Below are 12,964 nucleotides of genomic sequence, written 5' to 3'. Positions count from 1 at the left end.
GTAATGTTTAAAAAGAAAAGGAAACAGAAGCTTAGTGACAGTCCATTGCACCTCTTCACTCCTATTTGAAACAGATATATTGGAGAAGTTATAAAATTCTGAGGATAATAAAGGTTATAAAGTAAATGTTTGTATGTGTTAGACTATTATCCTCTGTAACTTCACTAATTTAAAAATATTTATGCCAATATAGGTGAAAACATATTTTTAATGTAAAATTTCATTTCTCAGGAAGGTAAAATCCTGGCTCATCCTTGTTAAAAACTTTAATACAGGAAGTGTAAGATCGTTGAAAAAAAAAAAAGAAAAACTCTGGTAGTATAAACTGATATGTCACAGTGGGCTCTTTGCACATGTGCAAAAAGGAGGGTTTCCATTTCACTCTTCCCAGAGTATCCTGGTTTTGGTATAGAAATTTTTCCTAATTTTAGTTAGTTTTAAGATATTTTGTATTTACTCTTCATTATTTTTTACAATAAATCTTAATGAAATAGAGCAAAATAGGAGGGGTAAGTAGTACCTGGTTGTGTTGCTGTGGTGCCAGAGTAATAGATCCAGTTCCAGACACAGCATGTAATTCCTTAATAACCTCAGACATAAATCCTCTTAGAAACTGAGTTAACTCTCTCCCTCTCTATCTAAAGTCCATTCCTTCTAGGGGAATGATATATTCCATTGTGACAGACTCCCTACACATTGCAATTGTGGAAAAATAGCATAGTGCTAACAAAAAAAATTTAATAATAGAGCTCTTTTATGACCACATGTAGGGGAAAACAAAGGAATCTGACAAGGTTTTGGAACATTGTTCTACTTAATTTGGTTATATATAACTCTTCATTGGTTATTAGGATAAAACTATTCAGATGCACAAAGGAACTGCACTTGGGACTTCTGCACTCTCTATAAAAATATTAATTTTGTTTTTCTGTTTCATTCACATTTCTCTTAATGTTTTTACAGCATAATGTTTTGTTCAGTGTTTTTCCAATTTTTAAATAAAATCATCTGATAAGAAGTTCTTCATGTATGAAAAGAAGCTGAATGAGAAAAATATCATGAAGAGTTGTGCTACGCCTAAGCTGTGCCTAATCCTTTACAGAAAACGTGCCCTACCAAAAATGACAGAGACAACCATTGTGGTTCAATTCTGATCAGTCTTAGAGTAAATTTATTTATTTCAATGATAATTAGAAATAGGAAGATATAAGCAGGACTTTCTCTTGCCTCCTCCTACCAATCTGTGGAAATCTGCGGGTAATACTCATGTCTCAGAAAAATCAGAAAACATTTTATAAAATGAATCGACCAGAAGGAGAACTCTGAATGCTGAAACTACATACTAAGAGGGAGCAAAGATTCAAATTCACTTTGAAAATTTCCAGCCAACTCCACTGTCCACCTCTTATTATAAAGACTGGAGGGCTGATGCTTGACTCCAACTCTCAGAGACTAAACAGGAAACCAAAAAGCGCTAATATCAAACAATTCAGGATCTTTGGATGTGACACATGAACAGTCAGCACGGCTATGGACATCCAGGAAAGGTATGAAAACAATTAGAAAATTGTATTAACAGGGCAACAAGAAAAGTCTATTCCCTCTCACCTTTTTCTTCATTTTTACATTTTTGAAAATTGCATGGACTCTCCACGTTTTTGCAAACATTGCTCCAAATGCAGTTGTGTATCCCACTGTAAGAATCCATGTTCGGACCTAAAAATGTATATACATAAAAAAAAAAGACAAAGTTACTTAGATATCATAATTTCAGACAACTTTTTTGTCAAGGCTCTGAGAAAAAAAAATCTGAAGAACATCACAAAACTTGGTATTTAGTAATTTCTCATTCATTGTTTACTTGTTTTGTTTTACTCATCCATCCATTACTTCCCTAACTAAAACAAATCTGGATGCTGAATTAACTATCTATTTTATATATAAACCCAAAAATATCTTAAGATAATCTGTTTTTTCTTTTTTTTTTCTTTTTTTTTTTTTTCTTTTGCTTTTATTGTGTTTGTTGCAGATAGAGGAAAGAACCAATGGAGGAATGCATGAGACAGACTATAAAAAGCACTCAGGGAGCTAATATTAACAGCAACATTTTGAACAGAAATGAACAGTGAAATAGAGATGTAATTCAGACTAAATAAAAAAGAATTGCATTATGTGAGATACACATCACTCAATGAAAAACCTGAGCATTCTGGAAAGATAAGAACAACAGATTTTAAATTATTCTATGAGAAAAAAAATGGCAAAACAGGAACATAGTTTTGGTGGGCAAGCCTCTGGAACAATGCCTGAGTCAATGATAATACCTGCAAATGTGGCCTAAGGAAAAGGAGTTTGCACAGAGCAATGGTGTAAAAGGATGTGACCTGGCCACAGCTTTGACACATGCAAAACAGCAGATTGTAAAACTAAAATAGGATTTATATCTTTAGTGTAAAAAAGAGACTAAGATTTTTCCTTGGTTGGTTTTTTTTTTTTTTTTTTTTTTTTTTGGTGTGTGTGGGTTTTTTTGTTTGCTTGTTTGGGGGTTTTTTGTTTGTTTGTTCTGTCTGTTTTTTTTTTAATTTTTATTTTTAATAGAAAATCTTCAAATTGACCAAGAAGGACAGAACATAGATTAAAAAAGCTTTTTCTGCAATTCCTCCCCTGCCCATAGCATCTTTTGGACTTGGTTTGAGCTAGGACAGTGACCTTCAGAGTTGCAGTAAGCTCTGCACAGCCCTCTCTAATTCCTTGGAAGTTTCTGTTTTCATTACCGTGCAGGTTTGGCTGTCTGAAATCTTTTTTCCCCTGATCAGGTCATTTTCTTCCCAAAGACGGATCAGAGACTACAAAGCATAGCAGGTAGAAGACCATGTGAGAGGCACAGCATGGAGCTGGAAGTCAAGAGTTGAATCTGAGATCCTGAGAAATCACAACGAGGAGGAATAATTTCATCCTCCTTCTAGAGATTCAACCAGCCCATAACAAGGGAGACTGCACAAAATTGAACAAAGAAGTAAAAAACCAAAGTACTCAGCCTTGCAGACGAAAAAATTGGGGGAGAGACAATGGCTGAATACAGGGAAAGAAAAGCTTGGAGAGGGGAAAGCCAGCCTTCTTTTGGCCATGCTGACCATGCATAGCTGGCCAGCAGAGCTGTTTTGTGATATAAAAAACCAATCTGATTTAGACAAACTAGGATGTTCTAAGAAAGCATTTGGGAAATAGTCTTTAGAGAACCTAAAGGCAATGATTTTCATTAGAAACCAGCCTAGTTTCACATCTACCTTCTGGAGAGTTTTATTTTGTAATTTCAGGATATGCATATTGATGAGAAACTAGGCATTCTAGTAAGATTCAAAACTAGACATCTAAGGTAAACCTCAGGAATAATCTAAATGTTTCATATCTAAATACATGCTACCTGGTTTTTTTTGTCTTTTCTAACTCTTCCAGAATTTTCATTTTTGTATTCAAAACATGATCTTTTTGCACAAAATTTTCTGTGGAAAACAAATTATCTTTTTTAATAGTGTTTAGTGACTAGGTATAAAGGCAGAGAAAAGAAAAAAAAGATATACTCATTCAAAAATTATTGATAAAGCAATAAAATTACTGCAGTTCATTAAAATAAATAAATAAGTCACATATGGTCCAAAATGGTGAATTAGCAAGAGTAAAGTGGTTCTTCACTGTGAGAGTTGTGAGGCACTAGAACAGCTTGCCCAAAGTTGTGGTTGCTCAACTCTGAAACTGTTCATGGCCAGGCTGGATTTGGCTTTGAGCATCCTGGTCTAATGGGTGTCATCCTTGCCCGTGGCCATGGAATTGGAACTAGATGGTATTTAAGGCACCTTCTGACCCAAGCCATTCTAGGATTCTACAAAAAGTACACACAGCACCATGAGTCTTAACATTAGAAAAATGCTGTGATTGTGTATAGAAGACTGTTTAGATATTTATGTGTATATATTAATGACTTAGTGGCATCTAATGTTGTGGTTTATCTGTTGCATTGCTGATAATGACCCTGAAAGTAGAGTTGCTAGTAATAAAACCTGTAAAACAATTGTGATTAGATTCAAACAACAGGAATTTTGATACTTTGTGACATTCTTGAATGTGATATTAAGAAAGAAACCCCTAAACAAATAAACAAACAAACAAAAACAGAAAAAAAAGAGAGATATTTAGACCAGTAAAGAATTATTTTTAACTTCAATATTTTTCAAGTCTTTGCTGATTAACCACTATCTTGTATTATGCTTCAGCAATACCACAGTTAGATCAACTCTGAGGGATTTAAAAAATACTTTTCATATCATCGTGTTCACACTAGCCAGTTACATTTTTTTTGACTTCACATCAATAACCATACTTAGCTTTCAATCCCTTTGCTGTTATTAATAAGTATTCAGCTCTTTTGTGTACAGCTTAGTGGTATATTTGGCAAACAGATACATGGTATTTTTGTGTCTCTAATAAGACTGTTTTGTTCTCACTGAAACAGTAATTGTCTCTTGGGAATACTAATAAATTCAATTATGCTCATAATATGTTTCTAACTCAATATTCAGAAAGATGTTATTTCTGGCATGTTTGACTCAAAAAATTTTATGTATTCCTGATTGGGACTGTGCATATTAGAATAATATAACTACTGACTGTATTGGAAACATTCTAGCTTAAATATACCAGGATTTTGTCAAAATGAGATCATTGTTGCTGAGAAGGAGATGGTAAGTTTCAGATGAAAATAAATTTTTAATTTTGAAGAAAATGACCTCAGATTTATCTGCTATAATTCATTAATGCAGCTGGCGAAATGAAAAATTTAGAAAACAGCAAAAGTCTGAAATTCTTATTTCTGCTCATTTATATTCTTAAATGTATTATACCTCCATATCCTACTCATTTGAAAGAACATGATAAAAATATTAGTAATTGCAGAGCATGACCATGATGTTATAGAACTGATCAGTAATTCTCTCATGTTGGAAGCTTCTAACAATGCGTTTGCCAGAAGCTGAAGAAAACCACCCTTCTCTCAGTAACCACCTAACAAGCAGGAAAATGTCTCTTTAGTAGACAAGAACTTGCATTCAAATACCTGTTCCTAAGCAGACACAAAACCTGAAAAGATTCTTTCTTTTTTTCTTAAATGGTTAAGTCTTTACAAAATTCTTGATGCCTTCAATTATTTTAGGGTATACTTTCAACTATCTGCTTATACATCTTGGTTCCCTTTTATTTTTTGAATAAGATGTGTTGACTATTTGAATATGTTCTACAAATATTTTGTTTTCTAAGACAACATGCAAGTGTCAAAGGGAATTATATAATTTGGTATACAACAATCAAATATTCCTACATAAATAGTAAATGGTGTTCCCTATGTCTGTTTTATTTTTAGGAACTACACTATTTTGGTTTAGGATCTATTTTTGAAAACACCATGTAGGAATTTTTCCTTTTACAAATTACTTGATAGAAGATCTTAGAAGTGCATTAACTGGGATAACAAAAAGAAAACCTAGAAAATATTTGTCTGGTGGACAGCACAATTGACAAACAGTAAACACTGAAAATATCTCCACAAGAAAGGAGATCTTTCTGATAAGGTTCCAGACTTGAAACAGATATGACTGTTATTTAAAAAAAAAACACAGTGCCTTTGTCAAATATTAAATTTGAAACAAAGATTGTAAGTTTCACCTGAAGAGTCACTGCATTTATGAACAAGTTGCTCCTTACATCTTGTAGGAGTATCACTTTTTATTTTTCTGTGTCAGTAAAACCCCTCTGGTTTTAACCTATCCATAAGGTGCTAAATACCTTTTATTTTTTTCAAGGAAGACAATTCTTCTGCCACATAATAAGCATGGATAGGTTAAGAATCTTAAGTAAATTTATTTTAAATTCAATCCTATTTCCTCTCAACCTTGAGCTTTGGCAGGCTAGTTTATATTTGCTGCTATTTGATATCTTCACACAAATCTGAGCCTCTCCCATCATCTCATTATAGGAATGGTGAAGTGGTTACTAATTATAAATCTGTGTAACAGACATAAAAGTTACCTGATATTACCCCTCATTATTAATAAAAGAAGTCATCTTATTGTGAACAATGAGTTAGTAAGGGGAAATTAATAAGTGGTGAATGTGCCAGAAACACTCTGTATAAAGAAGTAAAAATCTCTGTTTATGTATTCTAAGAATGAAGCTTACAAAAACCCCCAAAATCTTAGGCTACTAACTTTTAGATAAAGAACAATATTATTGGAATTAATTTTAAATATTTTATTTTAGTATAATTACAATTCTATATAAAATTATAAGGTTATCTTGGAAAATGAACTGAATTCATGAAAAGTTAAAACTTACATTTTTCAAGAAGTTCCACTATTTTATTTTGTTTGACCACCCCTGCCTATGCATTCAGAAGATCACACCGTTAAAATCTGGCAAGGAATGCCTGGGAAGGTCTTGAGCTCATGAAAATGGTAATAGCAATTTCAAATGTAGTTGATCAAAGAAGTGATGCATTTTACTGCTTTGTTAAATTGAAAGAAAGAAATATAACCACCTGAACTGAATACACTACACACTCTGTTTTTTCATGTTGCAGCTTTGTTAATGCTATGTTAATCCAGGTTGCCAATCTCAAGCAAAAAAAGAAGATGGGATTAAAGACTCAGAGTGATGATAAAGAAACCCAAGTATCAGCAGAAAGGACCTTCATGCATTGTGTTAAAAGCTTCAAACTTCTTATCACTTCTCTAGGTGACTTTTTTTTTGTTTTAAATAGCAGTTATTTGAATGGATAGTGAAACTGCTTGGTTCTTTAAGAACTCCTTCAGTTAGTAAAACATTTAGATTATGTTTCTGCAGAGGAATCACTCAAGTTTAAGATTCTCACAAACATACTTTTTCCCACCTCAAGAAGTCAATTTTTTTTTTAAATAAAACTTGTAAATCTTTCTTTTGCAAGAACTTGACACTCCATTCTCCAGCTTTGTTTATGAGACTCGGAGTGATTCGCTTGAGGAATATCAATAATGAGCCAGTTCTGCACACACCGTGGGTAGAAGCTGCAGTGCCCAAGGGTTAGGCTGCAGCTGAACATTGCTGCTGAGCAGCTTGGCAGCACCTCAGTACTAGATTTAGGCACTTAAAAGGAACAAATGTGACAATAAACCACGCTGTGCATTTAGCCCTGGAGAGCACAATTGTCTTTAAGTGGACAACTGCATTGATTTCTCTGGAGAAAGCAGGAGTTGGAAATTAAGCGCCTTCTATTTTTCTTGGAAAACTGGGGACATAATGGATAATTATGTTGAACAAAAATGTGTCATCTCAACAAGTTTTCACTGGGTTATGGCTCTGCTTCTATTAATGATGGAAAAATTGACAGTGTGAGCACAAGCAGACCCCCAAAGAATGAGTTCATCCCCTTGAATTATACTTTTCTCATTTATATCAGACATTTTTGACAAATTGTTATGACTTTTAGCTCATTTTTTAGAATTTGTGTGGCACCAGCACAGATTCCTGTAAAACATAAGTGGCAATAATGTCGGAGAATTGAATCCCGCTGTTTTCACATAAATTAAATAGAGAGGTTCATCTCATGCTGTGAGATCTCCTGTAGTGATTTCTTAATATCTTTTAGATCATTTTTCACAGTTAATCTATGGGTAGTGTAAAAGATGTTATCATTTCTCCGGTTTCTATAAGGGGGCTTTAAAAAATGTCTGCTGTTTCTACTGAAGGAGAAAACATTCCAAAAATATTACCTAAATAAATCTCTGGCAAGGTTGTGGTGTATTTGCTTCAGCATATGACATAATTTTGTTTGTACGATCTATTCAGCCTTATAACTTTTGTCTGTACTCTTTTTTCTTTACCCTCAAGAAAATGTCATTTACTAAAATAGAAGCTGATCAGGCTCATGTTAAACTCAGTAACAGAACTGCTGTTGAATTAAATAGGAGTGAGATCAGTCTCAGACTGAACGACAGTGAGAACAATTATGGAAGTGATTATATAGAAAAGGGAGATTAAAATTAACAGCTAAACAATTAAATAGGAAATAAACTGAAGAATACACACAAAATTAAAAAGGCCAGATGAAAAACACAAACAAAGGCTCCGGTTTCCAGAGACAAAGAAATAGATTAGAGGTCTAAATCCTTTTGCAGTTCAATAGAAGTTGAGTGTCTGTCTGTTGGATTTTGTTTTAAATTCTTGGCCAGCACTAAACAATTTGAGCAAAAGAATTAGGCAAATATAAAGTCTAAAGACAGGAAACATCACCCCTCGCCAAAAAAAATAATCCCACAACAAACCAAAACAAAATCCTGAGTTTTGGGGAATGCCTGAAGAGCTTAAAGGGCAGGAATAAGGACCACATCAACAACTGCTATCCAAATATCAAGGCCAGATGCTATTTGGTAGCACAGGGTCTAGTCCAAGTGCCCTCTTGCCCACAGAGGAAACCACAGCTTTAGTGGAGGTGCTACCCATGTTTTCCTTTCAGTCTATTGCCTCAAAATTGGTTAAACAGAGAAAATGCAAAGTGACACGCAAAGACAAAGCAGAAATAAATAAAAAGACAGAAGGTTCATACATCTTCTCCCTCTCCCTGCTTTACTATTAGAGGCATGTCCCTCCTTTTAGAGCTGCACTTAGCCAGCTTTTGGAGTTTTAGCAAATTGCTCACCATCCCCCTCCCCTTGCAGCCTGCTTCCATCCCTAAGAACCCATTCCATAACAGCTCACAATTGTCTTTTCCTGCCTGTTCCTCACTACAGTCTATAAGTCTGTTTAATGTATTTTTCAGGATGATTCTTCACTCTTAGATCACATTGCAATCCCCACCCTTCAGAGGTTCAGGGTTTCCCTAGAAAGGGTGAAATGTTAACCATGGAGTTCTACCTTTCCCATCTGTTCTCTCAGCATGGCAGATATAGGAATACTAAAAATAAAATCAGAAAAAAAAGAAAAAAATCTGCCTTTCAGATTGTTGCAAGGCTCAGAGTAAAAAATGTTAATGACCCATAATTAAGAATAATACTAGGTGAAAATGCTAAGTGCATCTGAATATCTAGATACATTTAAAGGTCACATTTCAAAATACACTTTTGAGAAGATATAAGGTCTATAACATCTGTTGCTATGAGTGCACATGTCCTCAAGATGTTTTTCTGAGATAAACACAAATTCAGGGTAGTCACACACACACTGTGGTAGCGAGAAGGACTTTGTCAGTGGTCTATCTCCTCGCTTTCTGTCTCTCCATCCCACCCCACTGTTTGGTTGCTTCTTTCTGTACAAAGAGTGTTTCCAAATGCCCACATCATGGCTGAGAGCAGCCAACTGAAATCTAAGAGCCTGAGAACAGCCTGCAGTGTGCAAAAACCTTCACGCCTTTTTTTTCACTTTATCCAAGCCAAAACACTGACCCAGGCTCAGTGAGATCACCTGAAATCACAGAACATCTGCCTGGCTTTGGCAATGCATATAAACTATGCTAACTAATAAGATCAACAAGGTAAAGCATGCTTCATTTTAGTACCTGTGTAAATTGCAAGACTTAAATCTTCTTATATTTTATGTGGCAGCATTGCAGAACACTTTGGAATGTAAAGAATATTCTATCTCCAGAATAGGTATCTTCTATTAAAGCATGAACCCTATATTCAATTATTCAAGACAGATCATTTGCCACTTCCCAATCACTGCAATGACCCAGTGCAGCACACGCCCCAGGAGAAAGTCCTGCTACACATCAGAACTACCAAGACTGAGGAGAAGAGTTGTTCACTCTACTACTACCTAATGAACCAGGCCTTTTTTTGTGAAACTACGAGTGAGAGCAACATGGAGTACTTCGAACATCTTCAGCTCCAACTAAATAATTCAATTTACTTATTTGAGGAAGATGCAAAACAGAGTGGTCTATGATCATCCTCAAGACTACAGTAGTCTTTCATTCCATAGCAGTTCCAATTTGGAAAGACATTACTCATCTTAAATGTAAATCATGAAATTCTCAGTGGAATGTATTACAGAAGTCTAAACGTTATGATCTTATCTAATATTCTCTCTATTTTAAGTATCTCTATTTAGTATGTCACCTTAAACTCTATTCATAGGATATGTCACTAGCACTGCTAATTTTGAGTCTCTCTCTTCCATATAATGACTGCTTTGAAATATATTTCCACTTGCTTGCATTTTTCCAGTTAGCATCATATCTCATTTCACACCCTTACTTCTAACTTCTCATTTTTTTTTAATTTTTTTTTTTGCTATGATATCATGGTGATTCTGAGATTAAAAACAAAGATAAATCATTCTCATTCTCTCTCTCTCTCTGAAACACTATGTACTTTGGTATGCATATGGATGTAATGAAATATTGTATTGCTTTTTCTTGTTCTGTGCAACCAATAAAGTTGCAATTAAGTAAGGCATGATCTAATGGTTCAATAATACACTGACCACTTTCTCAGAACTCACTGCTCTGGATCATTTTAATTCCATATAATTGGAGTTATAAAATATGATACCTAATCTCTAATTCTGACATGGAACTAACTTATGCTACATTTGCTATTATGAGTTCTTACTGTGAAAACACAGCATTATTATGTATTTAAATATACTTGATTACTTTTCCATAGAAAATGGTCATACTAAGATAAAAATGAATGTGTTTAGTAACCAGTTATCCACTCTATCACTCCGTCACAGAGTCCATATTTTATAATTTTAAAGACTAATATAATGCCCTTATTCAACATGTTTCAAGTGCTTTGCTGACTCTTAACTATATTTAGCACTTGTATTCATGTTTCAGCATAATGACATATTGACCACCTCCTCCTATACCCAGTGCCTTACAGAGTGGAAAATGGTAGTACAACTTAGCAAATAAATTTGAACCTTTGAACCTTTCAGGTGTTACTGGTGTAATTTTGGGTCATGTTTCAGTGTTCTAGGAATATTACAGCATTAGGCATATGCCACATATAGACATAAACTGTTGAAAAGTAAAAAAAAGAGCTGATGTTGCAAAGCATTTCACCCTCCAAATAGCATATAAACACTACAAACAACATGCTCTAGAGAAAACAAACTCAACTGATTTGAATGTAGTACCTACAATTTGGAAACCATTTTTCCTGAATTTGTGAAGACAGAATAATATAATGGCCTGGATTGTAAAATACCTTAAAGACCACCTATTCCCAATCCCCTTGCTGTGGCAGGAGCACCTTAGTAAACACATAAGTTTTAAGGACCTCCTATAAGCTTGCCAAAAATTGTCAGAACTTAGACAGAGACCATATATAACATACTCAATTAAGTACATTGGCTATTGGGCATATACTGCTACTCTGGTAAGATCTCATCACTTCTGAAATACAGAAGACAACGAGGGTGATTACTTGGCTTAGACAGGGGATAATACTAATGACTGCTTTATAGCTTTGCATGTGCTTATAAAACTTGAATGAAAACTTTTACTTCCTTTCCAAAAAATATCTCCCTTCATTGACATATAGCCATATGTCAATGTCTTCTCTGTGTCTGAGATACAGTTGTTACATTCTGAAGACTTGCCTCAATGGCTTTTTATGATCATTCTCAATTTTAAGTGTTTTGGTTTTTTTTTTTAAAGACTAAGCCACAGTCTGAAATAAAATGTGAATTTTGAACTAATCTCTCATGGCTAGAAGGAGTAATCAAAAATCATGCATTTCAAGGGAGATGAATGATGAAGAAATTTGTTCTGGCCTGATCCTACAAGCACTGGTATCTGTAAGTAGACCTTATGAAAGCACTAAGCATATTGCCCACATGGGAATTGGGATGTTCATGACACAGACCCAAATGTATACTCTGTACCCAGCACCTGGTGGATGTTTGGAGGAGAGGAGGAGAAAGAGAAGAGTTATTCAGCAGGTAAGTGCGTTTGCCTCCCATATTTATGAATTTCCCAGCACTAATTCAGAGTTTTCTAGATATAATAAAAGTGCATTGCCACAGTGAATGGTAGTCATGTAGAGATGATATCTAAGAGAGGCATAAGCTATTCCATTTAAAAGTATATAATTAGAGGAAAAAACTTAAAATAATAGCTTTAAATGAGTAGAATAATAGATAAAATCTTCCTTATTGGTGGCTACTGAAGGATTTGTTGCATCTATGACTCTAGTACTAATTGCTGAGGTCCAGAAGATACATCAGTAGCCATGCACAGGAAAACACAGAAACAGAAATGTTTCTGTACTGGACTGAAAACCTGGAAAGCCAAGACTGAGAAGAAATCTCAGACTCTGTTTGAATTGAATTTGAATTTATTTGAATATATGTTAAAAAAAAAATCTCTGCTTAAGGCATAAGGTGATATTTCTGAATCAAAGTTTGGCTTTAGGACACAACATTCTTCCCACCCCTTTATTTTATTGGTCATCAAAATCAAGTAAGTGTTTTACTCAAGTGAAAATCTATCCCTCCATGGCAGACAAACAGACTTAACACAATGTTACAAATTGGAATAAAAGGAAAGTTATGTAGGATTAGACAAAATAAGCAGCCCACAGTTAAATTTTGTCGCATTTAGAAAGTGAGACTAGTGATTACATTTTGAGAGGCAGATTAGAGAAAAATCAGATAGAAGAAATGTTCTAGCTCAGAGGCATAGGATTTTGGACATTGGTTCATTTGTCAGAGTTCAGACTGAACTGTTTCACATGTAAAACAGGACTCAGTGTAGCTACATTTGATTGGAAATCTGTTTCTGAGAACAGCTAGATGCTGATAAGTACCTCTGGTTCCCACTTTCCTTCTGTTCAGCAGTGCATGGCTGTTTCCAGAGAAGGGTTGTTGCCCAGTCATACAACGGCCTGCAGCCTAGCAGGAAACTCAGGAGCTCTGGATACAAGCCCCTCAA

General features: G+C 34.7%; 1 protein-coding gene across 2 annotated transcripts in view; it reads right to left on the bottom strand.

Moving 5' to 3' along the window:
• GABBR2 (gamma-aminobutyric acid type B receptor subunit 2) overlaps window positions 1-12,964 on the bottom strand; it is a 460,220-nt gene that overhangs the window by 141,541 nt on the left and 305,715 nt on the right. For both annotated transcript variants that reach the window (XM_014875208.2, XM_088171908.1), the window contains exon 12: window positions 1,609-1,716. In XM_014875208.2, coding sequence (XP_014730694.1) covers window positions 1,609-1,716 — 108 coding nt within the window. The remainder of the gene's footprint in view (window positions 1-1,608; window positions 1,717-12,964) is intronic.

This window comes from Sturnus vulgaris, chromosome 1 (assembly GCF_052056855.1).
Source record: "Sturnus vulgaris isolate bStuVul1 chromosome 1, bStuVul1.hap1, whole genome shotgun sequence".
In the NCBI taxonomy this organism is placed as follows: domain Eukaryota; kingdom Metazoa; phylum Chordata; class Aves; order Passeriformes; family Sturnidae; genus Sturnus; species Sturnus vulgaris.
This window is presented reverse-complemented; position numbering and strand designations above follow the sequence as displayed.